We start from the raw sequence: 25,895 nt of genomic DNA, 5'->3' as shown, positions 1-25,895 counted from the left end.
TCCACTCAACAGCAGAGATCCAACACCAAAGAAAGGCCAAAGGAATGTTGTCATTAAAGCACACTCAGCAACATTTGCATACTCTACTGGCCTCAGGACAGAAACACTTCAATATTTGCATCTTTGATTGTATCGTCATAGACTCACAAACAGTAAACAGCAAGGTTGTTCCAAATAATTGTAGTTAAATATACATTAATTAATATAAAAATGTAAAACATAATGACTGATTATTAAAAATATTGATATTCATACTGATGTTCCCAAAAAAAAAAAAAAAAAATTGTATGAATTGCTAAGGATCAGCTATGTATTCATTGATATGAATTTCCACTATGGAGTATGGTAACATCATAACGCAGCAAAACATATGTCGTTAAATTAATCAAGAATTAAACCAGCAGAAAAATAATTATTTATTATTAATAGTAAGAAAATGTTAAATGACAAAAGAGCCCATGTTTGAAGCAAAACCAATATGTGTATCATAAATGATATGAAGTCTAACAGTTCACTTATTTCAATTATCTTTAAAGGCCAAACTGTTGTACTAGTTAATGCCAATGTTGTTAAATTGTTAGATATTGACCCAATTTGTGGTTTTCAAGTAAACATGTATTGAGACAGGCAAACAGAGCTTAGTATTGACGTTTGTGAAAACATGTTGTGGTCTATGTTGCCCCCTATAGGTTAATTCAGTTTCAAACTCCACTCATTTAAAATTCCTAAACAGAGCTGCACAGTGAAACTGCCCTGTAGGTCCTTGATAAATAATCCAATTACAAACAATCTAGGGTGAGAACAGCAAAACTTTAGGTGTGGGTCAGATGCCCAAATAAAATAAGTTACCGTCTGCACTAAAAACACTTTTTAAAGTTATTTTTTTGTCCGTTTTACACCTTTATTAGATAGCGCCAGTGGAGATAGTCAGGTACTGCAGGGAGAAAGAGAAGGGGAATGACATGCAGCAAATGGTCTGGCAATCATGTCACCCCCAAATACATTCTTTGTGAAACTCCCTGTCTTGTATTATCAATCCATCCAGCTCACTTTTTTATGTCCATTGCAACTAAAGTTGCAAGTCCAGTACACAGGATCAGTCGATAAATGTAATAAAGTGACTTTAGTGCATTTAGTGTTAGGTTCCTCTTTAAAGGCAAAGTACTTGAAGGTAAGTCACACCCTACATTCAGATATCTGCAGTCACACACAAGCAAACACATCAGAGCAGGTGCAGCCTTCATTTATCTTGAAAACTTTATTTTTTTCTGTAAAAATGACAGTCATTGCAACTAAACCCTATCACATGTATGTAAACTATATACATGTTCAAATGCCTTCATATATGCATTGCAAGTCAGACATCATTACACAGCTCCTGCCAACAGGCCTTTTGATTTACATGCATATGAGGGATGTTAAATAGGAAAAGAACCAGTGCTATACATGTTGGTTTATGCACAGCTTTAATTTTCCAAATTTCCATTACTTCTCAACTTTGAAAATTGAACAATAAGAGTGCATGAATACCTTTCAAACCTACCCTTAACTAACCTTACGTATAGTATGAAATGTACTGCCATTGCAAACCATTATAAAAAAAATCAAAAAAATCACAGGTCTTACTTAACTAAAGTGTTAAAAAAATCAATAGCACACAGGTGATTTCTGATGCAAAGTTATTGTACTTTAATTGTTCCTCCATTTCAAACTGATCACAAACAACAGCCTGTCCTTGTGATAATGATCCAGTGTTATTAAGAGAGGTGAATGTGGAAGTGGTGAATAAAACTGTTTTTGGAAATGTAAAAGGCTTGTTGTACACATATATTCAATATCAGCAATCAAAAAGTAGAGGAAGATAATAAGAAATAAGAAGTCACAATAAGGATGGCTCTTTTAATCATCGTCAAAGGTCTGTTGTAAAAGGAAGTTGGCGGCCAAGTTCTCGTTCTTCTCACAAGCAAAGTAGGCTTGTATAACAAGTCCTTCTGGAAACCCTAAGGCTTTTAGCTGGAATTAGAGAGAGAAGTGTTGTAAATTAGTCAAACAATGTTTCAATAAGCAAATGACAGTTTCTGATTCTTGTTTTATCAGTCTCTGCTACATGAAGAATAAAACTTATTGGACTTGTGGGTAGGGTAAATGACAGTGTTGTGCTCTTCCTCACCCTCTCGATGGCCTCTTTCTCCTGTGGTGTGACCTGGATATAGCTCATGTGACTTCCGCCGGGTGTATCGCCTCCCATTCCTCCAGCTCCTCCGGCTCCCCCGGCTCCAACTGCTCCTCCTGATTCGCCTGCGCCACCAACTGGCACAGGTTCTGGATTGGGTTCATTCAGCATCTGGATGAACTGCTCCTGGTGGTTGCTGATCTCCTACAGTGGGAAATGAGCAATTCAGGAATTATCATATCACTTGATGCAAAAAAAAAATAAAAATAAATCAACAACAACAAAAAACATCCTATAGTTGCTCGTTATTTAATTTTAGTAATAAATTAGGGGGACTCACAAGAGACAGATTTAATGCTCAAATACCTAACTTTTAGCCTTTAGTAAGGGTCTACATCTGAAAATGCTGGATCCTACAATTCCCATAATGTAACTTAAAGTTATAAAATGTAACTTTTCCACATTAAAATGTATGAAAATTACTAAACCCATGTTATAAAATTTTTTTTTGAGTTGTGTACTTACATTTTCCCAAATGTTTCCAGTAATTCGCAAAAGAAATACGTCATTTTAAAATGGTAACGCTCCGTGTCCTTTGGTCGCCTGTCAATGATATCATATCCCCTGTGCATGGATAGGTGGTGTAGTTGCCTGCCAGAAGCTCAAGATTGACTTTTATCTAGTTTTAAGCCACATTACACTTTTAGGGATCCTAACTGGGAGAAGCTTCTGGTAATTGTGGTGAAGACAACAACTCCCATGATCCCACGCTATTTTATGACATCATGTACCGCCGCCTTTTCTTATTGTTTTGATTGAGAGACCCCTGGCAGCAGAAGTTACATACTGTGTGTTTAAGTGCCACATTATTTTTTTTCAAATTTTAAACAGCTCCCTCAGGAGCCACTCAGGACTGTTCTCAAACACTGAGACACTAAGTACTCATTGTTATGAGTAAACTCAACATCATGTGTAAAATGAGTGGATTGTTAAGTGACCTGTAACTGCAGAGCTTAAACCATGAGCTTATTCAATCAGAACTGTGTCAAGGCCCCCGCTCCAATACATCCACACTTACTGCAACACTCTTATTCCAAAACACATCAAGCTCCGTCAGTGCCTCACCTGCAACAGTTCGGGGTTTTCCCTGCCGATCTCCTGCAGCAGCGCCGGGAGGAGGGCGGCATTCTGCTGGATCAGCTGTCGCATCACATGAAACTGGGGCTGATTTCTGAGGAAACTCAAGGGATTTCCTGAGAAGAAAGCGCAACCAGTAAGAAGCAACAAGTCAGACAAAATATAATAACATTTGCTCACTGAGGCTGATGGAACATGCAGAATAGTGTGGCGCTGTTTACCTCCAGTACTTGGTGAAGAGCCAATGTTGGCGGGGAGACTAATACCGCTTGTGGGTGCAACTGGAGCGCCACTCGCTGGGGGCGTCACTGCATCGGGACCTGTGGCATGGCCCTGATCCCTGTCTGGGATACCCTGTCAGAAAAGTCATGAACAAGATAGAATGTCAAACTGTTGTTTTGACTACTTGTGTTCCACTTGTAGACCAATCATGCATTAAAACACATTGCTGGATTGGTGCGTAGCCTAAGACACATTAACTGTACCCACAGACATAACATTGTTCTTACCGTGAGCAGGTACTCCACAGCTCTGTCTGGGTTGTTGAAGCTCGCCCTCAAAGCTGCCACCACCTGCTCCCGCTCGTAGCCCATGAGCATCATCTCGTTCACCATGGCATCGTATGATGGGCCTGTCACTAAAGGAACACAAACACCAACACAGCAGATGCATTTGAGTAGTGGCACCAGAGAGTCTGTTAAGTTTTGTTTTCTGGGGTATAGCACTGTAATTAGCCACATCTAAGACTATGTCAGAAAAACTACTTCCTAACCGTTAATGACCCAATATTTGCAAAAATAATGTCAAGTTCTGTTTCAGTATTTGACTTAAAATAGTAATTTATGTTAAAACATAGTTGTCAAACTGTAAAGTTCACCAGGAAGACTGAAGAAAAAAAAAAAACTTTAATTAGAAGAAATTAATAATAAAAAAACATTAAAATGCCCGTAAGAATTGAATAAAATATTCAAAATATGACCATAATGTGAAGCAGAGGAAATGTTCTGCTCCCACGTTTTTAAGGTTACATAATGGAGAGGAAAAAAAACACCAAAAAAAAAACAAACAAAGGAAATCCTATGACAGTATATTAAACAAAAACACAGTTGAGCACAACTTTAATGCATCACAGGGGAAGACGATTTCAGGAGTTAGAATACATAACGCTTAAGTTCTCTACTGTGTCCCATAAAAATAAACAACCTGCCTCAAATGTTGAAAATTCAGATAAGTGGCTATGAGTCATGATAATTAAGACCTAAAGGATTTGCTCTGAGCAAAGTAATATTTGCAAAGTTCAGAGCATGTGGCCAAAGGGAACTGTGGGATTATGTTTTTGCTGAGCTGTGGAATCAGACTGCTCATAGATTACAATACATCAAAAACAGCACGCTATGGGTATCAACAATAAATAGTGTGGGCCACAAAACTGTTCTATCAGATTCATAATTACACTTCTGTCAGATTGAGCTTCAATAAAAAAAAATCATACAATAATGAATCACAAGTAGGTTTACAAATGCAGCCTTACCTAGATTTGAAATTGCTTCATCAATTAGGTTTGTGTTTGTTGATGCCTCAGAGCTTCTACAAGACAAAACAGGCTTTGGGTGAGGCGTGATCTGCACATCACTTCTCAAAGAAATACACAGCGCTATCAGATAAACAGTTGAATAAACATCTACCCATATTTACCCGACTGTGGAGGAAGTTGGTTCAGCAGTCGAAGACTGTCTCTCCTCCGGTTTGTCATCTGTAGAGACATGCTCTGTTGTGCTCTCTGAGCTGGACGATGTGGCGGGAGGTGCTGCGGAAGTTGTAGTGCTGGGAGCTGAAGTGGAAGGTGAAGACTGTGGGGCAGCTGAAGCTGTTTTAGGCTGCGAAACAATTTTTAAAATTAAAAATACGTCACTTCACCAATATCACTTCACAGTCACAATGGGTCATTTACTTATGAGTTGTCATTATAAAGATTATTTGTGGTTGTGTTTTACTTTTGGTTGTTTTTGCTTAAGGAATGACTTTGCCATTTTGAGGTATACTAATAAAAGGCCATTAGAGACACCTCTATGATATAACTAGCTAGCTTGAGCTTTCTTCCATATATTCTGATTGGCATATTGAGTTTGATCCTGAATAGGGTTACCGAAATCACTTTTTTTGCCCCTAAATCTGAATCTTGCTATAATGTGAATCTACAGACAGAGTCCCATTCCATTCTATATTTCCTTTCTCTCAAGGCCACGCCTACAATAAAATTTGTGACGCAATTTAATCATCTGACTGCCGAACAGTTCTGCATGAACAAAGTACAGGCTGATCACCACTTTCTCTACTGTCCTGCAGTAGGTACTTGCACTATATTCAACAGTAGGGAAAGGGTACAGCAGGAAGATTTGGACAGGACTAAAACAGCCTCTCTATACCTTCAGTATAAGCAAAGTACCAACCAATTTGTCCAGTTTTAAATCAACAGCTGTCCATCTTAAATACAGCCATACAAGATAATAATCATACAAATTAAAATAAATAAATACATGTTAAAATATGCTCACAACACAATAACCTGCCATATACAAAAACTATACTTTAGTTCTCGAACCTTTGTCACCATGATGACCACAAAGTTCTTCTCGTCGATTTTATACTCTTTGAGGGCTGTGTCATCGTTGAGGATTTTACCTGGAAGAAACAGACAAATTAGTCACAACTCTGTTTACTTCACTTGCCATTAACTCTGAAACAACATGGGGGACGGAACAAAAGATTTTATCATACTGTATCATTGAATGGAAGATTGTTGAGCCGTTTAATCGCCTGCTTTTGTCAGAACATCTGGGTCTTTTTGTCCTACTGTAAAGTTCAGCTTTTATTTTTTGTTATGTGTGTCTGATAAACCAAGTCAAGTGGAGTCACACAAACCCCACTGCTTAAAATACAATAATATGCTTATACAGTGCATACACTGTCTTTAACCTCCCTTGAAATTTGTCATGTTTGATTGCTTTAAAACATAAATTACATGTAATTAGTATTAGTGACATTTACACAAATCCTAAATAGCACTCAGTTTTACTCCTGGCTCCCTGAATTCCATCTGAATGCACCTTTTGAAAGACAGATAATTACAACGCAAATGCAGGCAGGAAGGCTGAGAACACATTGCAACCCTTCAGCAATTCTGTGTATATTGTTAGCAATCCTGTTAACCTGCTCTACATAACTGCACTACATATGTACAACATCATCCAACGCCTAAAATGCTATGAACAAAATACCTTTATTTAGGCCTTTGAATGGATGAGTACAACAAATCCAATATTTGCCACACAATGCATCGGCTATTATAAATGTGAAAACAGGTCCTTATTTGAAATTACATAAGTTAAATTACAACACATCAAAATTTAACATAACATGATTGAGAAGAAAGCAAGAAGTTTGGCAACTTGTGTCTCAATGAAGGCCAATTAAAGGATCAGGCTTTAATCCAACTGTAAACCAAAGAATATCCTCACACTGCGACTCAAAAATTGAGTCAAACATAAATAAACAAAAACTAAATCTAATCATCCCATTTTTCTGATCCTGCTAAAGAACGGTTCAGATTAGTTTTTATTTGTATGGAAAATCTATATACAACACTTGTTAGTTTATTCAGTGTGTCAGCTGTCAAGAGTAGCACACAGTGCTCCAGTAAAACCCTGGAACTGCACAGCAGTATGAGCAAGGGAGCTACAAGAGAACCACCAATGGAATAACCAGTAAACAGCAGTGTCAGTTAGTGTACGACAAAACACAGCTGGTCAATACCACTAAAATGTTGGGTAATTACAAATCCTTTCTGTTTAATACAATTCTATTAGTTTTTAGTCACAGCACAATTAGTTGGAAAAACAGAAATGTTTGACTAATTAAACTTAATGAAAGGTCCATATCTAAGAATATTTATACTCTAATAATTCATATGTTTTATGCTGTTTTGTGAGGTTTTATTCTTGGATGCCATCAACATGAGTTGTATTGCCCTGATCAGTAATTTTCCAAAACTTATCCATGTGCCATATCAGAAGCACTTACCTGTCAGTTTTTCAAGGCAAGGTTGTGTAAATAGCGAATTCTGCATGGCTCCATTTTTCAAGGACGACCACTGCGCCTTTTTTTTTTATTGGTAGAGTGCCTCTTCCTATACCTCCTAACCACAGCTCCAACTGTGTTTCAGCTTATGTTCAGTTGCCTACTGATGCTGTCTTACCCTCTCCCATCTTTACAAAGTCTCACCATCTGGTTTCTCACTTGTTCAGGCTGTTCCTTACCATGTGGAGCCATGCTGCATTAGACGCTACCAAGGCCATAACTGTGAAAGCTGTGGTGCTATTTTATAGCCTTATTCATGCAATGAGTTTTTACTGGAAATCACAGGTTTACTCACTTTGGTTGCATTGGGTTTGTACTTTAGGGCCCATATTTTCAATGTAGTCTCCAACCCGTTCATTTTAGACTATGCATAAGATCAAATATTCTTAAAAATATATATATCACAATGTTATTACTTTGAATCATTTAACATTTTTCTGATAATGGGTTCTGCTCAGTTTTGTTGTACACTGTATATACATCAGCAGAAAGAGATGTGGGTAGAAAAAAGGTTGTTGTGCTGCTGTCCAATATTTTTTAATGTTGGGTGATAAAGAGAAGCTGTCAAACTTGTCCATCTTTTCTGCCACATAGGTTCTGGAGTCACACCACCTTCTCAATTGAAAGCATTAATAGTACTGGAAACTATTGAAGGAAAGTTGTGACGCAGACTATATTTTCTTACCTTTCAGCTTTCAACTACTATCAGCATCGTAAATGTATTGCAAATGTCAATGGGATGAGACATTAGAGTAAAATCGAATAAATAAATGCGATAAAAATGTGAGGTAGATATTTTGCAAGAATTTCTATGTGTTATGTACCTCTAAGCCATTGAAAATCAATAAAAAGATGTATTTAAGATCATCAACAGCAGGTAACATACCGGCATATATCAGTTTCTGGCCAGCAACTGAGAAATTGTCCTTTCCCTTCTCCTCTTCAATCCTCCCTTTTAATGTCTTCACCTGTGAAAAAAGGCCACTAGAATTTATTATGACAATGTTTTTTCTACGGAATAATATAACATAATAATAAAAAAACATGATTCACCATTTCTGCCACCACTTTGTGAGGATTGCCATCATTATATAACGAGTTAAAAAATAAAGTACAAAGTGTGCACTAGGTTAACTACTATCACATCATAAAAAATGGAGCTGAATAGACATTACACTTCTGACTCTTAAGTCTAACTGACTCAAAAAACATGCTGAGTTCATGTTCACATAATGAAATGTGCATGTTTCACGTAGTTATGCAGATTCATCGAAAGTAAAAGTTAACGAAAAGCTGACTTTCATAAGCAAAACGCCACAATGTTAAGTTTTATTATGATTTACAGTAGCCATCAGACCTCCGTCATCTAGGGTCAAAGTTAGATTTAATTTTAACATGACGTTTAGAGACGGTTTACACTAGCTTAAATTCAAACTGCCGTTATCTTATTCAAATATGATAGCTAACTACATTAAATAACGTTAATTAACTGCTACTGTCGCGTCATTTTTAACTTATTAAACACAAAATGAACAGTGATAATTTATCATAGTTTACTGCTTCATAAACATTAAACGCTACAGTTAATGCTAAGTTAACTTGTCATCTTTTCTCCCCCCATCAGGAACCTGAAGTGGGCTACGGCTAAATGCTGACGATACAAACTACTTTCATAGTCAGTGTTTAATAAATAATGCGAATCTGTCTCAAGTTCCGCGTCACACACGAGCCACATTAACCCATAACAGTTTAAATAAAATCTAAGATTAATTTGTGGTATTTACGCAGACATATTAAACGATCGTCTAATTTCAAATATTCAAAAACTGAAGGACTTGGTTCCAGGACATACCCAACTCCCACTCCACCCCCTTCAAAGATGCATGGTTTCAACTCTTACCGTCTCCTCTTCGTCGATGTCGATTTTGAACGTCTGCTGTTGTAAGGTTTTCAAAGTTATCAGCATTTTGTCGACTGAGTTTTTCTCCCCGCGCCTGGTTTGAACGTTGTAAATCCAACTTGCAAGAATCTTTACTGTTTTTGTTGGCTCATTACAAACTGTCAGCCGCCATGACTTTTCGCCTTTCTTCTTCTGTGTGAGTCACTCAGGCTACAGCGCCCCTGCTGGTCAACTTTAACATCACAGTGACATTTCATTTTTATTCACCTGTGGGAGAGGTATATTGTGCCCTTTACTCAAATAAAAGTAGCAATACTGCTATATAAAAAGTCCTGTATTTACATTGTATTGTGTAAAAAAAAAAAAAAAAAAATTATATATATATATATATATATATATAGAAGCCTCATCAGCAAAATGTTCTTAAAATATTAATGGTTAAAGCTTGTATTATGCAGATCGTCCTCTAAGTGTTATACTCTTATTGTATATGATTTTTTTTAATTATTGTTACTGACACATTAATATGTAAGCATTTGTAAAGTTGTAGTTTGTCAATGTGGTTACTTTATTTAGGCCCACTGTTGGACTGTTTATTAATATTCAGCAGTGTATCATATTTTATAAGCTGATACTATGTTTTGTATATATCTGTAAAGTCAATTGTAGCCTATAACTATAAGTACAATATTTTACCATGAAATGGAGTAGAGAAGATGTAAGAGGTAAAAGAAAAAAGGAATACTCAAGTAAAGTTAGGTACAGAGTAAATGTGTTTTTTTTCATTGATCATTTTTAACAGGAAAAAAAATAACAATTACAACAGTAATAAGGACAAACATTTACATAAAAGGGATATATGGAATATAGGAATATAACAACAGAAATGCAATATTACTAAAGCAAATTTTAAATAAATGTTGTAATAATTTTGCATAATTAATCAAATTCATTTATTTGACAAGAGTCAATTGAAAAAGTGCTGCTGAAGCTGAAAATTACTGCAAATAAACACAATTAACATATTGTTTTACAGCTATTTTCTAAAAAATATGCCCATTGCAGTACAATTACAACAGTTTCACTTAGAGAGGGTAACTTCTAATTTTTCACATGCAATGACACAAACACACACATACATGCTGATTTAGAATGTAACCGTGACCAATAATGTTAATAATACTTAATAATACTCTCTATGAGATGGAGGTACAAATATCGCCTGATGCACACTCTTACTAACCCTCTCAGGAACACACACTCCAATTCAGCTGAAGACATTATGAGCAGCAGACAGAGCAGCAACTCAACCATGCAAGCTGGTGCACTGCAGTGCTTTTAATGTCTTTGTAAAGAATTCTTTGACAAATCTAACATCTTGATGCTGCTGCTTTTTGTGTGTGTGTGTGTGTGTGTGTGTGTGTGTTTGTGTGTGTGCCTCTCATGTCAACTTTTAATTGACAAGTGATCAAAACATCACTTGCATTTGACTTTTGGATGCATAAGTCAAGTGTCTATGGTGTTTTCCTCTCAAGACTGACATTGGTGGAATAAACATGCTGCCCTCACTGAGCTCGAGATAGCCTTTTATGTTGTTATCACAAGTTTCAACAACCCCAGGTCCCTCAAGCAAGGAATTACTTTCTATGACTGCATGCGTGAGTCTCTCCCACTCCTCTCAACTGTCTCTCCCTGTCCTCCTGCCACTCTTCTCTCCTCTGTCCTGACTTTCCCTTCCATCTCTCCTCTCGGTCCTCTTCCCCTCTATCTCTGTCATCCAGTTATTACAACAAGAGCACTGCCCTCGCCTGCCCCAGCCTAAGCACACACTCGCCAGGCATTCCTTATGTTGCTCCGCTCAGCAGCGGCAGCAACAGCAGCAGCAGTGTCCTCCTTTCCCCTCTACCCGCTGTGGCTGTGCCTCTTGCTCCTGTCTCCAGGGGTCGTCAGTTTGCCATTGGCCCCCTCTGAAGTGGTGAGTCACAGAGATCACTGCCTGATCTCAGGTGACTTGAAGATATTTTTAAGTGATGATGTTAGACATGTGAAATAAAGACTTCTACTGACTCCTGCCCCTTCTAAAATAGGCAGCAGAGGAAATGCAGAGGACATGTGTGAAATCTAGACTTTCAATAGGAAGATACTAGAGAGAGACTGCTCCAAGAGCAAAATGAAGAACCAGTGAAACATGGAAGCGTAGGTCATCTGAATGACGTGTGGTATGTAGGGTGTAAGAGCTTCAGCATTTCATGCATGTGCATTACACAGACTCACAAAGACAAACACAAGTACACACTCGCAACTGTCAATTGCATGGTTTGAGGTTTTGGTCAGCAGAGCTCTTGGAGGGTGTGGAGTAGAGTAGTGCAGAGTAGAGTAGAGTAGAGAGAGAGAGAGAGAGAAACAGAGAGAAACAGAAGGGTGGAAGGGTGTAACACAGAGTGAAGGCCACTGAGATGCCTTCTCAGCCTGGAGCTATTTCCTGTGGACAAGCTGCTGGCACCATTACTGTTTGTTTCCAAGGTCTCTCTGGACATGTTGTGAGAAAATCATATATGTCACTGGAAACTGGAAACATGTTGCACAAAAGAAAGAATGAATAATGAATTTAAAAAGAAATATGATTAAGTTTGGAGGAGGAGTAAGTAAATGCGTGGATTACTGCATCATTAAACCAGAGTGTCTCCATTGAGTATTGAGTAAATATTACGCAAAGACCTTTTTCCTTCTAACAAGAGTCTGCAGCCATCAGCATGCTAATGTTCACAATGACAACGCTAACATGTTGATGTTTAGCATCCATCCTGCAGTCCCTATAGAGCCATGCCGCTAGGTAAGAATACCTTTTGCCTTCTTACAGACCTGCTCAAGCCTGTGACTCCCAAATGATCATTTTTTTCCAAAGATTTAAGCAAAGAATGTTGCCTTGGTAAGATAAGGCTAGCTCCGGAGGTGAAAGTCTGGTATTTTTTCCTGTTCTTGGTCACTTCCTTTTGGACTTTAGCCCTCAGATGTAAAATGACCATTTGCTGAGTTTCAGCCCCTCTGACTGCTGCCTATTGTAAATGGATGCCCGTCTCACACACTCTTTTACTTATGATTGAAATAAAGCCCCTCTTTAGTGTTCTGCCATCTAGAGACATGCTTGGGATTGGTATTTGTATGTGTACAATGAAGCAAATAAAAATGGCGGCGTCTTCTATGACCCAACATAAACCGGGAGTGACACGAAGTACTCACCATTTGCTCAGTCTGATTGTGTCATAAAATGATAGGATTAAAGGTGATTGAATTAGAAAAATAACACTTGTCCAATGGTAGCACTTTCCTTACTAGTCCCTTTGCCCTTCAGACACTTAACGTGCATTTTATCTCAATTTGCTATTTAGCAAGCTTACTTATCAGGGAATTTTAATACTTTGACATCTATGTTGATATGTAAAATTCACTGATTTAGAGGGCAGCGGAAGTTATATATTACACCCAAGGAAGTGATATGCGTGATAGCAAGTATGCAGAAGATATATTAAAAAAAAAAAAAAATCATGTTCCTGCAATTTTATATTTAAATGATCACATACTGTAGCTCAGTCTTATCTCTTAACATGATAGTGTCAAGTGAGGAAAAGCCATATTTTAGAGGCGTAATTACATTTTTATGGCATGACAGAGAGGAGAGAAACACAATCAACCGTTATCTGATAACTTTATTATCAAGTTAAAAAAAGACAATGAATTACAATATTTACAGAATATCCAGAGATAAATGGAATAAAATTGTAAACAATCATTCTAGGCAACATCACAACCCACCATCAGGTAATCAGATTTATATGGGAAGAAAGGCAAGAAGGAGAGATTCTAGTGTCAAACTATGGAGACAACAGTCTGAAAAGAGAAATGCATTGGAAACAAACTAAACATATATACAAGTATCCAGTGTGTTGTCAGCAGGGGTTTAACTTTGGGTAAACTGGGAATATCACAGTCTATAGACTGCACACAGTGAGGGATTCATAGTCATTTTCTATTCAAATGATCACAGAACAACAAATAATTTTGGGTTGACAGCTTCATTACCCAGATTGTCCCAATTTATCATCTGGTTTACACTGGGCTATCAAGCTGGGTGATAAGCTGCCTTACAAAGCTTATTACTACAACAACAGTTTTTCAACAGTTTTACTTTCAAAAAGCTACAAGCTGGTCCTGTAAAACACAAAAAAGGGCTTTGAGATTCAGCACCAACTCAACTGGTTTTTAAAGTATTACAAGGACTGAGGAGCAGAGTGGGGCTGCTATAGTCCCACCTATTGTTGACTGGGTAGACTAAGGGCAGGCCTCCTTGGAGCAAGTGAGCTGATGCCCTTACTGGCCATGGACAGAAGATACTGGAGTGTCAGATTGTGGATTAGACATATGTGAGCTAGATCTGAGAGGGATCTACAGGTTGACTGTCAACCCAGCTGGTGGCCAAAGACCAGAAAGAGACCGAGCAGTTTGAGAAAATGCTCCCAAAGGAACTAATTTTTTTCTTGTCTCTTACTTTCCCATGTTTTTCTTCTTCAAAATAAAAGCCCTGACCATTAATCATGAGAGAACGGCATCATTTTCCTTCATGTGTTTAAATATTGTACAACCACACTGCTCTTCCTATCTGCTCATTCCCATCACAGTACAAAAAAGGAGATATTTTTCATCGTAACCAGACATTGTACAACAGCGTAATAATGTTGGATTGGGGACTCAAAAAGCCCCGAAGGGTAATCTATCATCTTTAGATTTATTTTTTTTTCATTTTTTAAAAATAAGAACACCTAAAGGAAAAAAGGGTTAAAGTATCCTTTCTGAAACACCACAGTTCAAACACTTAACGAGTAGTTTTTGTTTTCTATACATGGCTGCAAACATGTAGTTTACCTGGGTTCCACCAATAGAACTCTAATTCTAAAATTCTATGGTCCAAACCCAGGTTTCCCATTTCAATCAAAGGTTCAATGCTCAGGAAAGACAATCACAGCAGCAAACACAGCAGGCTTGGTAAATATTTTGGTACCAAGAACACAATTAGAATAACCGTGTTCCTCTTCAAATTAGAAATTCTAGTTATCAGTCATATTATTTCAGACTGTTTTAACGTTGCTTATTGGTCTTATTGGAATTTTTTTTGGACATAAATTTGACTTAATTGCTATTCACTTCTTTATAAGGCTTTAGGGCATTCAAGCAGCAAATTCCAGCAAATACAATCTCTGCCTTTTGTCAATATCAACAATAACACAACAACTTTGTCTAAAAAGAAGCACACAAATGCAGGCTATGACAATTGTGTCAACACAGGGTGAGAATTTAAAGGGGTTTAAGTTTGGGGGATTTGACACCTTTGAAAAGTCAATCTTCAACGTACCCAGTGGCACATATACTCTATGTATGTGGACACAAATGGTTTCATGGCCCTGACCTAGTTACACTTGTCTTCTCAGTGTATCCCATCATGTCAAAACTGGACCATAGACTGTAGACTGTATGAAAAACACGGCCATGTCTGTGGAATCAGCCCAACGTTTAATTTTGAAACCTGGATTTGAGTTTGCCTGGATGCTCCATGCCAGCCTGTCAGTCATTTGGAGATCCAAATATGGACATTGTGGAGGAACCTGCATGGAGTTGAGGTAATCACGAGGGCTGACTGTGAAAGGCCAAGACACCTGACAATCATAGCTTTAAACATACCCATTTTAGCATGGAATTTCATTTGTGGTACTCACATCATCAAAGAAAAAAAGAAAAAAAGAAAAAGAAAACCACACACACTCTAGCAGCACTTTTTTCTCCGTAAATAAAGTCCTCCCCTTTCCTCCATATAATAAAGCAGAACACGTTCTCAACAGGTTTCATAAGGACTATTTATTTGGTTGAAAACAGTTCCAATGAAAACTGCTCTAATTTTCCAATGCTGTGAGTTTAACAGATGAAATTCCATTCACTTCCACTGGATCAGGGTGGCAGCAGAAATCTCAGAGAAGGAGATCTCCAACCTCTGGCAAATAAACAAGCAATTAACACTAGAGGTTGATGAGAAAATATATAATTTAAAAAAAAATCTGGTTCAAACCAGAGCTTTAAGCCTCAACATCCTCTTTGTTCTGATTTCGGTAGATGCTTAACCGTATTTTGTTGTTACAACAAAGCTGAGTTAAATTTGATCTAATCTGATCTTAACTAAATAACGACTCTCAAAACTGCCACTAAGGCACACATTAGGAAAAGTGAAAACAGATGTTGAGGCCATAAATTCTTGTGGGAATAAATCCTGACTTTATACTTTGAGAGAGAAGTTTTGAATTTTCCTAGTTACTTCAAAACAATTGGACTTTTTTTTTTTAAACAATTAAAGCCATTTAGTGGCCATTAGAGGAACTGCATTTTAAGGCACTTGCACGCTGGCATCAGTACATCAGCCGTGATGGTGGACACTTTGGCTGAACATTGTGTGGTCCGATCCTGTGCACAGCGTGATCCAGTGAATCAGTCCGCATCCAGAGGTGCACACACCATCTGTCATTAAAATGATGTGCACAGAGCTGGATTTGTGGCTCATCTCATCAAACATTTTACACTGAAAAGACAAGTGTAATCTCTGTGTCTTGGTCAAGATGCCACTAACCTGTTGTTATGCTCCAGGCTAACCCTTAACGGATACTGCTTTCATGTTACTCTTAACATATCTCTGTTGTTATTGGGACCTGGAGTGGAAACCTGGATCACAAACAACATGATATACTACAGGGAAAAGGACATTTAAAGTATTACCATTATTTCTATGATTATCAGTGAAATTACTGGACAATAAAATAGTAAAGTCAACATGAGAACGGTGCCACAGGCTGAAGGCTTATACGTAGTATAATATTAAGGGACCTAAAATATAGCAATTTGCTACAAACATTGGGGGAAATTGTCAGTATTTCTACGAATGAATAAAACATGATTTGTGATTTAGCTAAAATAGATAAGGTGCGACTCTTCCTCAAGGAAAACTTCTACACATTTAACACAAGGCTAAGATGAAAAAAGTCTCAAATTTCAACAAGAAACAAGAAAAGGTAGCTCTACAGTGGGCCATGGTTGTAAATGCTTTCATATCTTGTTTGTTTCTTCTAGGTAAATTTACAGTGCCCCTGTTTTTGGGTGAGCAGGGGGAAGGGGTGTAAAAGGTGCTTCAAATAATAAAATGCTAAATTTAGTTTATCATTTTGGACAAAATTCTTTATAAATAGCTTAATTTTATCTAGGTGGGATCTTTCACTGTAGATTTGACCAGAATGTCAGCAATAAAGAGTTCTGTTCACTATTGGTTACCAATATATTAAGATCTGTCCTAGGGGACCGCTCATGTAAAGAGCTCAGCCATTTTTATGCAGCACAACCTAATACTTATATATGTAACACCTAAAATCTAATAATGTGCCAACTCATAAGAAGTCACTTTTTTTCCATTTCAATCTTTTTGTTTCCTTTGACGTTCTATTTTAAAATCCAACTCAGTGCTGATACTACCCATTGTTACCGTTTTCTAGCACAATATCCCAAGAGGCCACAATCTGTTCAACCAAATTGTTGATCCTTTTTGGTGTCGAGCATTTCTTTGTCCTCCATATACTGGCTTTGACTTCTCAGTGATAGATCAGCAGGGTTCCCTTCCTCTTTTCTGATGCTGGACATGTCCAGTCCTGTGTCCATCAGGACAGAGGAGCCAGTGGAAGATGAAGCTGAGGCCTCTATTGCTGCAGTGGTGCTGGTGTCCATCCGACTGTTGTTAACCATCCTGAAAACGCAAGAGGGGCAAAAATAAGTATGAAAGAAGAATCGTCAACATGCAGTACAGTCTATTATAGTCTAATTAGAGTAATCTACAGCCATGCTAGAGGCTGTACTGTGGTGCTTTAAGCTAAATGCTAACATGCTCAAAACACCCATGCTAATATGCTGATGTTTGGCAGGTATACTATTTACCATGTTCACCATCTTACTTTAGCATTTCAGCATGCTAACATTTGCTAATTAGCACTGTACACAAAGCACATCTGAGCTGCCCCTGATTATAGAGGTAGGCCTGACTGGTTTTGCCGGTATTAGGTTGTAATTCAAAGTACTGAACAAATGAATAAACTTGACCTCATGATGGTGCTAGATGGAAAGACTGAGGATCATCAAAGTTATTAGATTTCATTCTGAAGGGGGGGGGCTAGGAATGCCTGTGCCAAATTTCATGGCAATCCTACAAATAGCTCACACACAAAGAAAGAGAGAGAGAGAAGAAGAGAAAGAGAAAAAGGAAACAAATACTAACATGCCATGTCGAAGGACATGTCGTTCCCACTCGAGGCTGTTGGTGAAGCATCGGCCACAGAACTCGCAGGGAAGACGCTTCTCGACAGTGCTCGGCCCAGAGCTGCTGCTGCTGCTACTGCTGGTAGGAGATGCAAGGACCTCTGGGAAACAGAGTTCAAATGATTGGTTAGTCTCAGAATACAGCAAATTCACATGTGTTTATTTCCTATTTGGAACTAAATCTGAAAACAATAGAAACATTTATTGCTAGAGTTAATCATTAATATGCAAGTAGTATTCTGTAAGTCATTTTACACCAATCACCAAGTAAAAATGTGTAGTGTATTAAAAAATGAATGTTGCCTCCTTGGTAGACCAGTGTTAGTGTTAGCTTGTGTTAGTTCTACTTTTTCCTTCAGAGAGCAACCAACACCAGTCAAGTATATTCAGTGACTTGTAGCCTATGAGAATGAAATAAAGAAATCAATTCAGAATAACAATGTGACTTTGGTTATTTTGGAAGACAAACAGTGCTCCTGAAGGACAGCTAAAACACATTAAAAATCATATGTATGCCATGGGACTTCCAAAATAAACAATATTCTGGAGGTGTAATTGTCTTCTTACTTATGAGCACATTTATTTGGCTTCATCCAGTATGAGACACTGGAGATTTTTCTTTTTTTTTTTTACACAGATCACAATTGGAAATGAAATAATTGAGAACATGATAGCAAATGGCTTTTCACCAGATACACATTTACAGCCTGATCCCAGTGGGTTTGCTAGGAAAGCTGCTGTGAGATGAGCTCAAATGCAGCAGTTGAATAGGATTCAGTCGTGGTTTTGACTTGACGGGCCAGGTGTGAAGTAGACTTTATATTTGTTCTTTCAGCAAACATCAGCCATTGTACTTGACAGCACGGTGTGAGACATTGTTTTTATGCTTCCTGCTTGTTTTTCAGTTGAAATACTGTTGTGTTACTTTGTTTATAAATGGATATGGACTCTGTCTGTATGACTGAATGATAAGTAACATAATCGGTAGAGACTTGTATTCAGCCAACAGAACAGCACTTCACTGATGATCATCTGTATTTACCTTGTAGGGCTGGCTTCGCTTCCTCCACCCCCTTAACTTCCTCCTCTTCTTCTTCCTCCTCCTCCTCGTCTTCCTCTTCCTCTTTGATGTTGTCCCCTATCTCTTCATCATCCACCTCTCTCTGTTCATGCACTATGTTTTCCATGAGTTCCATTCCTTCGTCGTCGTCCTCCTCCTCTTCTGTAGGAACTTTTCCATCTACTACCATCTCAATCATTTCTCTCTCCTCTTCCTCCTCTGCGCTGCTCCCGTGTTCTTTTATCATCTCCAGCTGGTCCAGGTTGACTCGGCCCATCAGCTCAAAGTTGCGGATAACCTGATCAGAAACAGGAGGCATTTGTCATTTTGGTATAGTGTGCTCTGAGCTGCATTCATTTTGGAGAACTCGCTTTTTTTCATTTTCTTTTCTAATGCAGCTTGTTGAAGCCTTCAAAACGAAAAAAATGAATACATGATTTTGAGGTTGATTGTTCTTGTTATTTGCCATTTTTCTATATAACATTTACCACAGAAGCTCAAGAATGATACCCTTTCTTATTGGTAACAATTATAAAATCTCTAAGTAGTTTATTCAGATTATTACAACTGGGTTGAAATACTAAATGTGATATTTGTTTGTCCCTAGTTGTTTGGTTCTTCGTGTACTAACGTACATTAGCTGGGTTTCTTGGATCTATGGTCATTAATTGTGACACAAAAATTTATACCCCACATTTACTCAATATCAAAGCCATAGTGAAAACAAGTTAATTTTTCAACTTTATGTTCTGAGGCAAAGACACTGCTATAAAAGTTTCTGGCAGAAATTTATTTTAACCCCAAAGTACTAAATCAACAGAAATAGAAGGCTTTTGAAGATGAAGGTCGGTCTCAGTCAACAGTCAAATGCTCATGTTTTCACTGATCTCATTAATAAGAATTAAAGAATTAAAAACGGAGCATCTCTGGAACAAGATGTGCATTTGTACACTCTATAATACAGGTGTTGACTGAGCTAAAATGATCTGAAACCTAAGTCATTTTAACAAAGACGGAAGGTTTGATAACAGCATTTGCTCATCTCATTGCTTATGCAACTTGTTGTACAGTAAATTATGACACTCCCTCTGAGTAATTCCCTCCTCCCATCCTCCCTAAAGACTCAGAGCTGGAGCCTGCAATCCACTTCCCTGCAGTGTCTGTCCCTCCGGTCTCCCTACAGTGGATGAGCTGCATCTCTCCTTTATCGTTTTAACAACAGATACTCCCAGGTCTACAATGGATATTCAAGCGTTTCCAACACTGAAGCATACATTAATAGTATTCCTACGGCAACAAACTAAAAATGAATTTACTGCCTGATGCGCTATTAAGACCTACAACTCATTCAGATAGAGGAGTGCTAAATGATTGCTCTGTGTCGCTGATGACGAATGAGTCACAGCTTTTAAATTATGGCTTGGCTTCTTGAAGCCAGCGGTCATACTCGAGGCAGATTAGAAATATCTACAGGCTGCCCTCTTTGCTTCCTTGACCTTCATCTACCAAACATCTCGACGCTTCTTTACCAAATGATGATATGAATGAGGAGGGTGCTCAGCAACGCTGAGAGCCACAATTAAAAGTGCACTTATAAATAAGAATACAAATTCATAACTATAAGACCTCTCCACATTCATCTGATCAAAAAAATTACACACTTTGTCTATTTCACAGAGCTCTGGTGCTCCTTCTCCTCACTGTACCAGAGATGCTTGGTCCCTCCTCCGACCTATATCAGATTCTTCCTAATTTCCAGAAATATCAAGTCCCTCCCTCTCGACAACGGCAGGGTTGGTCTCTTCACCCGAGATCCACAGATGCCATATTCTGCCACACAGGAAATACTAAACTGTGGCTGTATTATTTCTCTTATCTGTATGTGTTAATATTTTAATCATCCATTCATCCATTATCTATAACCTGCTTTAGGTAAAAGGTGGGCTGGACATCCCAGCATGCTTTGTGTAAAATCAGGGATCCAGTCATGTAATGAATGAAAAATGATAACTGGGTGCCCTTTAAAGTTTAATGTACTGTAAACTCCTAAAATACCATCTGCCTTCTCACATCATCTCATGAATTATCTCCATTAAGGGAGGCTGAGAGATGAAACCTTCTTTCCCCTGGATGTTGTTACAGTATACTGAAACTTGAGCCATTTGATATGTATGCACCTACCTCATCTTATTCTATTGTATCAGTAGCCATTTGTCTGGTATTTCTATCTCCCTATATGTCAAGGCGCAGCCTGAGGTTAATTTTAGATTTATTAGCTGGTGTAGAAACGCTTCACTTGAAAAAGACATGCAATATTTAAATATAAAAATAAGTTTGTGGGCCAAATTAAAAACATTAGAAAGTTTACATACTTTCAAACTCCTGATTGACTTTATGCTCCACTGTAATTTGAATCTTCTTAAGAGTTCTCATCTAATAAAGCTTAATTAGACATGTTCATAAATACCATACACACATAATAAATGGTAGCTGCAATGGGATGTTTTCCCTGCCTAATATTAAGATGGACTGATTTGGATTTTAATGTGAAACTGCTGCAGGAACTGTTTACTTGCAGTCACTGAGAGTAGCTTGTTAACATTTGACTGATGTTAGTGGTTTAGCTACTATATAATTATGTCTCTTTGTAAAGTGATCAGTTTCACACAAGTGAATATGCTTTGACACTGGCTGAATGTAAAACACCCAAGTAAACAAAGCAATTCCCTGTGTTGTTGCTGCATTCAATCTCTTAAACATATTTTATTGGGTATTGATTGTTGTTGTTCCAATCTATCTGCATCCTCACCCTATCTGCTGCTTCAAAATGTAATTACAAGAAACATTTAACACTTTTTGAATGTAGGTTCCCTTTACTATTCTGCTGTGTTCATTTCCACTGTACTTTGTTGGCCAAAGAAAAAAAACTCTTTTTACTTGCCTGATTATATCAATAATTTCTTTAAAAAAAGAAGAAAGAAAATAATTAAATAATTAAAAAGGTCTGAGTATCTGGGGGTCAAATGTTTACAGGATATCTGTTGTTTACAGTTCAGCTGCTGATTACTGAGGATAAGTTTGGTTTAAGAAATTGTAAATCGGCTTTGCTGTCATATGTGATCTTTCAATACTGTGGGAATATAGACAGGCAGAGGTCTCATAATTAACTCCCATAAAAGCAGCAAAGGCCATATTTGAAGAGTTGAAATTACAGAGTGTATAAGTTGTAAACAACTCATTCTACAGCCATTAGGAAAACTAATGATTAAAAACTATTCTTACCAGTAAAACACATTCTCTGACTCTGATTTTGATGGTAATAAGTCAGAGAAAAATCTTTTATCTGCAAAATGAGGCCATCATTTACAGTCATGATGGCTATATTCCTCTTACTTTTTAAATCACATTGTAGAAACCAATTAAATAAAGTATATCAATTTAAATTTGGTTACAGAAAACTTCATATCTGGACTCCAACAGACCTTGTGCTCAAGGCGGAGATGCTCCTCTAGCTGACTCCGTCGACTGCTGTCATAATAGCAGAGCTGGCACTGGTAAGGCTTGATCTCAGCGTGCTTCTGCAGGTGCAGCTGCAGGGCCTGGTCACTCGAGCATGTGAAGGTGCATTTGTGGCAACGAAATACCAGGCCCTGAAGGTGGCGTGACAGCTTGGAGCGGCTGACCTCCAGTGGAGCCACTCGCTCCTCTGGTGGAGGAAGAGGAGAGAGTGATGTGGATTATTAGGTCGGAGGAAGGGAAGGGAGGTAATGGTGGAGCGGAGGAAAGGCAAAGAGGAACAGTGAGAGCTATAAAGACAGAATTGGAAGAGGAGATGTGGGGGCGCAGGAGAGATATCAAATAACATTTGTCCACAGACACACACACACAGACACACACAGACACACACACCACACACAGAAAAGTGTAATCACAGTGCCTATTACCTTTCGGTGGTTTTGTCATTTTCTCAGTTTCAACACAAACACACTTCTATATAACTGAAGACAGTGTCATAAAAAAAAACTACCCAAACACTCCGAAAAGTTTGATCAACCCCTCAGTTCCACGTTTGCTTGTTTTTTGTCAGTTTCAGTTCTCATGAAAGTTCACACACAGTAAACAAAATGCCTTCATTATTATCATTATTATCATTTCAAGATTACTTGTCACTGTCAGGATGCGAGGCCCCCAGAGGAGACTCCTGGAAGTCACTGCACCCAGTGAAGAAACAGTCCAGCAGTAGCTGTTACCTCCTGTTTCAAATCTATGCTAAGCTACGATAACCCTTTCCTGGCTGAGTCAGACATGAAAGTGATCTCACAGAGAGTCTAGTCATCTGACTGGCTAGATATAAAATAGATCTATTTCCCAGTGTGTCGAACTATTCCTTTTAAAGGAAGGTTTTCCGGGTCCCTGGTGCGTACCTCTGTGCAGGACAATGTGGTCAATCATATTGCTCTTGTGTTTGGTGTGGTAGAGGCAGAGAGGGCAGCGTAGGTCTTTAGGGAGATCTTCAGGTGCATTGTTGTTGTGTCCGGCCTCCACATGCATGCTGAAGGTATTCCTGAGACAGATTGACAGGCAAACATCAGTCGACTACCAAAATTAGTTTCTCTATGTGGCGCGCTTGTACCTTCATCTAGCATGATCTATATTCTGATAAACAAGATAACATAGCAAAGCATACTGCATCTCGGCCATTTTCCTGTTTCTCCCTGTCAAGGTGAAGTGTTCTCTTACTTGTAGCATGTGAAAAAGGAGCAGTCTTTGCACTTGAAGAGCTTCTTGCCACCGTGGCGGTCCCTGTAGTGGCGGCGAAGGCTCTGCATGTAGCCAGAGCTGAACTCACAGAACTCACAAGTGAGGACGCCGTCTGGTCGATGGTCAGCCACTGTCGAGCCACCGGGCATCGAGCCGGAAGACATTTGACTGCGGGAGGCCAGCTGGTAATGACTAAGCTGCTGACGAACATCGGCTGGCTCCAGGTACGATGGATCTGAGAGAAGTATAGAGACATTAAGAAAACTTTATTATGCGGAACTTCTCTGTAGTTTGGAGCAGTGGCGGAAAGTACATTTACTCAAGTACTGTACATTTCATGCCACATTACACTTCTACTCCACTACATTCACTTGTCTATTACTCACGAGATTAAAATACATGGATTGTTAAAGATAAAACCAGTTTTGGCTTGTGACTTTCTACCAGAGGACACATTTCCTCTTAAAATCACATGGTTTCATTTAAATGAATTGAAACAGATAAAATGCAAAGATAACAGAAAAGTCTAAAGCATGAATACAGTACATTTGTTTGGCAGAACTGAGTTTTTTTTCTCATTTTTTCACTTCACAACCTCAGATTTGGCGTGTGACTCTTGGAGAGGGCCCAACCCTGGACTAAACTACTGAACCTGATACTGTATAAAGTTGTTCAATTATACATCAGTTGCAGGGGCCATTTATGTTTGATACTTTCATTACATTCAGCTGATAACCTTCTGTGCTTTTACTTCTAATTGAATATTTTACATTTGTGTATTGGTATTTTTACTGAAGTAAATAATGTGTGTACATCTACCACTTCTGGTCAGCAGATATTATTATGACGGCATAATGTTTTAGCATAGCACAAAATGTATTCACAGGCTACTGAGTATATTTATATTATTATTATATTAGTATCTTAGTATATTTCTCTTTGATGATTATTTTCTAACATGGACAGGCAGTAACCATTCTTCATGAATACTAATTTCAAGAGGATTTGGGAGCTAATTTTCAACCCACAATAGCCACTGTACATCTGAGACTTATGTTATACCAACACAGTTTTTGCGCAGCAGGATGGAGTTTAGCCTACTTTATGTATCTTCTCCAAATTGATTCTTTTTGTGAGAGATGTCTGATTATTTCTTCAAAAAGAAAATCCATGTTTTTAATATTTAATAAAAAAAAAAAAAAAAGCTATGAGCAGACTGCAGTGGATCTTTTCCTTTCTAAAGGAGACACGACTATCCAGAAATTGAGTTGCGCTCACACCAACTGTCCCCTCCCCTCTCACGGATACAGGAGTGTAACTGTGACTGTCATCATTCGTCCCCGACCATTTTCCCTCCTCATCCCCTTTCTCATGAGCCTACAGTGAGCGAGCTCATCTTCTCGTCCTACTTTGAGCCTCCGACACATCAATAAATAAACCACAGTGACACTAATAGAATATCTATTCATGTGAAAAATGCCTCATTCAGCACTCAGAGTATGAGGAAGCATGGAGGGGGAAAAAACTTTACTTTTTAACTTTTACTTTATAAAATGCTTGAGATCCAATTTCTCAGAGCCAGAGGAATTCATATGAATCAAACAATGCCACAGTTGGCTCATGCTTTTAATATCCTCACTGCATTGTGGAGATGTATGGAGATTAGATAGCAGATGGAGAGCAAATTTTGTAGTCAGGTAGTGGTGTGTCTTCTTGAATGGATTAAAGGCCAAAACTGTCTATTCCAGCACACTGCATAAATGACAGGTGGATTACTTGTGTGAGGAGTTGAAGAAGAGAGAGGAGGAGGAGAAATATTTTAAGGATGGGGTTGGATTTCAAAGAATTTTCATAGTTTCGGGCAGGTGCAGGTGGAAACGTTGAGACAAACCGCAGCTATATTCAAACCATTTTCTTTTTTAACAGAAGTCTAAGGAACCATCCCTGCTAATGAGAAGCAATCAAATAGTTAAACACATTTCACTGCCAAAATAAAAGCACAAACCCTCTATTCCACCGCAAACATCAGACTTTTAGACATTCAACTGAAGGTAGCTACTCTGGCGTGGTAGAGAGACATTCAGTGTGTCAGCTCTGCTCTTTCTCAATGCTTCATTTGTCTTGGTGGGGCACAGCTGACAGTGGTGGTTGGTGCATTGAGGAATGCTGCCCTGCTTCAGCTCCAGGGAAGATTCCACAGCTCCAGCAGCAAGGTAACAGCTGCTGCCAAGAACAGTCTGCAAGCTACAGCAGTGGCTGCACGGACACTAAAACACCTAAAACATGGCATGGCATCAACCTACAGCGAAGGTGCCTCCTCAGTGGAATATATT

At 38.4% G+C, this 25,895-nt stretch overlaps 2 protein-coding genes across 5 annotated transcripts in view; both read right to left on the bottom strand.

Moving 5' to 3' along the window:
• Positions 1 to 1,234: 1,234 nt before the first annotated feature.
• Positions 1,235 to 9,552, bottom strand: rad23b (RAD23 homolog B, nucleotide excision repair protein). The gene is made up of 10 exons (XM_056404213.1): positions 9,348 to 9,552; positions 8,334 to 8,415; positions 5,913 to 5,992; positions 5,006 to 5,187; positions 4,842 to 4,897; positions 3,820 to 3,947; positions 3,532 to 3,664; positions 3,299 to 3,426; positions 2,171 to 2,377; positions 1,235 to 2,013 (listed from the first exon to the last, which is right to left on the bottom strand). Exons 1-10 carry the CDS (start codon positions 9,411 to 9,413, stop codon positions 1,900 to 1,902), a joined length of 1,176 nt encoding a protein of 391 aa, XP_056260188.1. The 5' UTR covers positions 9,414 to 9,552; the 3' UTR covers positions 1,235 to 1,899.
• A 3,484-nt stretch (positions 9,553 to 13,036) lies between these two features.
• The window catches only part of znf462 (zinc finger protein 462), a 48,455-nt gene continuing 35,596 nt past the window's right edge, over positions 13,037 to 25,895 (bottom strand). For all 4 annotated transcript variants that reach the window (XM_056402725.1, XM_056402723.1, XM_056402727.1 and 1 more), the window contains 6 exons: positions 23,542 to 23,797; positions 23,226 to 23,365; positions 22,284 to 22,507; positions 18,784 to 19,099; positions 17,701 to 17,842; positions 13,037 to 17,175 (listed from right to left, as the gene is read on the bottom strand). In XM_056402725.1, the coding sequence (XP_056258700.1) occupies positions 16,956 to 17,175; positions 17,701 to 17,842; positions 18,784 to 19,099; positions 22,284 to 22,507; positions 23,226 to 23,365; positions 23,542 to 23,797 (1,298 nt within the window). In that variant the 3' untranslated portion in view covers positions 13,037 to 16,955. The remainder of the gene's footprint in view (positions 17,176 to 17,700; positions 17,843 to 18,783; positions 19,100 to 22,283; positions 22,508 to 23,225; positions 23,366 to 23,541; positions 23,798 to 25,895) is intronic.

The sequence above is a fragment of the Seriola aureovittata genome, chromosome 18 (assembly GCF_021018895.1).
Source record: "Seriola aureovittata isolate HTS-2021-v1 ecotype China chromosome 18, ASM2101889v1, whole genome shotgun sequence".
Classification (NCBI taxonomy): Eukaryota; Metazoa; Chordata; class Actinopteri; order Carangiformes; family Carangidae; genus Seriola; species Seriola aureovittata.
Note: the sequence above shows the minus strand (reverse complement) of the source record. Positions and strands in the feature narration are given on the sequence as shown.

What these genes read in the sequence shown, in the direction of transcription:
- rad23b (XM_056404213.1), bottom strand. Translation starts at nt 9,413, where the DNA reads ATGCTGATAACTTTGAAAACCTTACAACAGCAGACGTTCAAAATCGAC. An exon ending in CTGTGGAGTACCTGCTCACG is followed by an intron (nt 3,665 to 3,819) that starts GTAAGAACAATG and finishes CTTTTCTGACAG; the next exon opens with GGTATCCCAGACAGGGATCA. An exon ending in CTCTTCACCAAGTACTGGAG is followed by an intron (nt 3,427 to 3,531) that starts GTAAACAGCGCC and finishes CTTTCTTCTCAG; the next exon opens with GAAATCCCTTGAGTTTCCTC.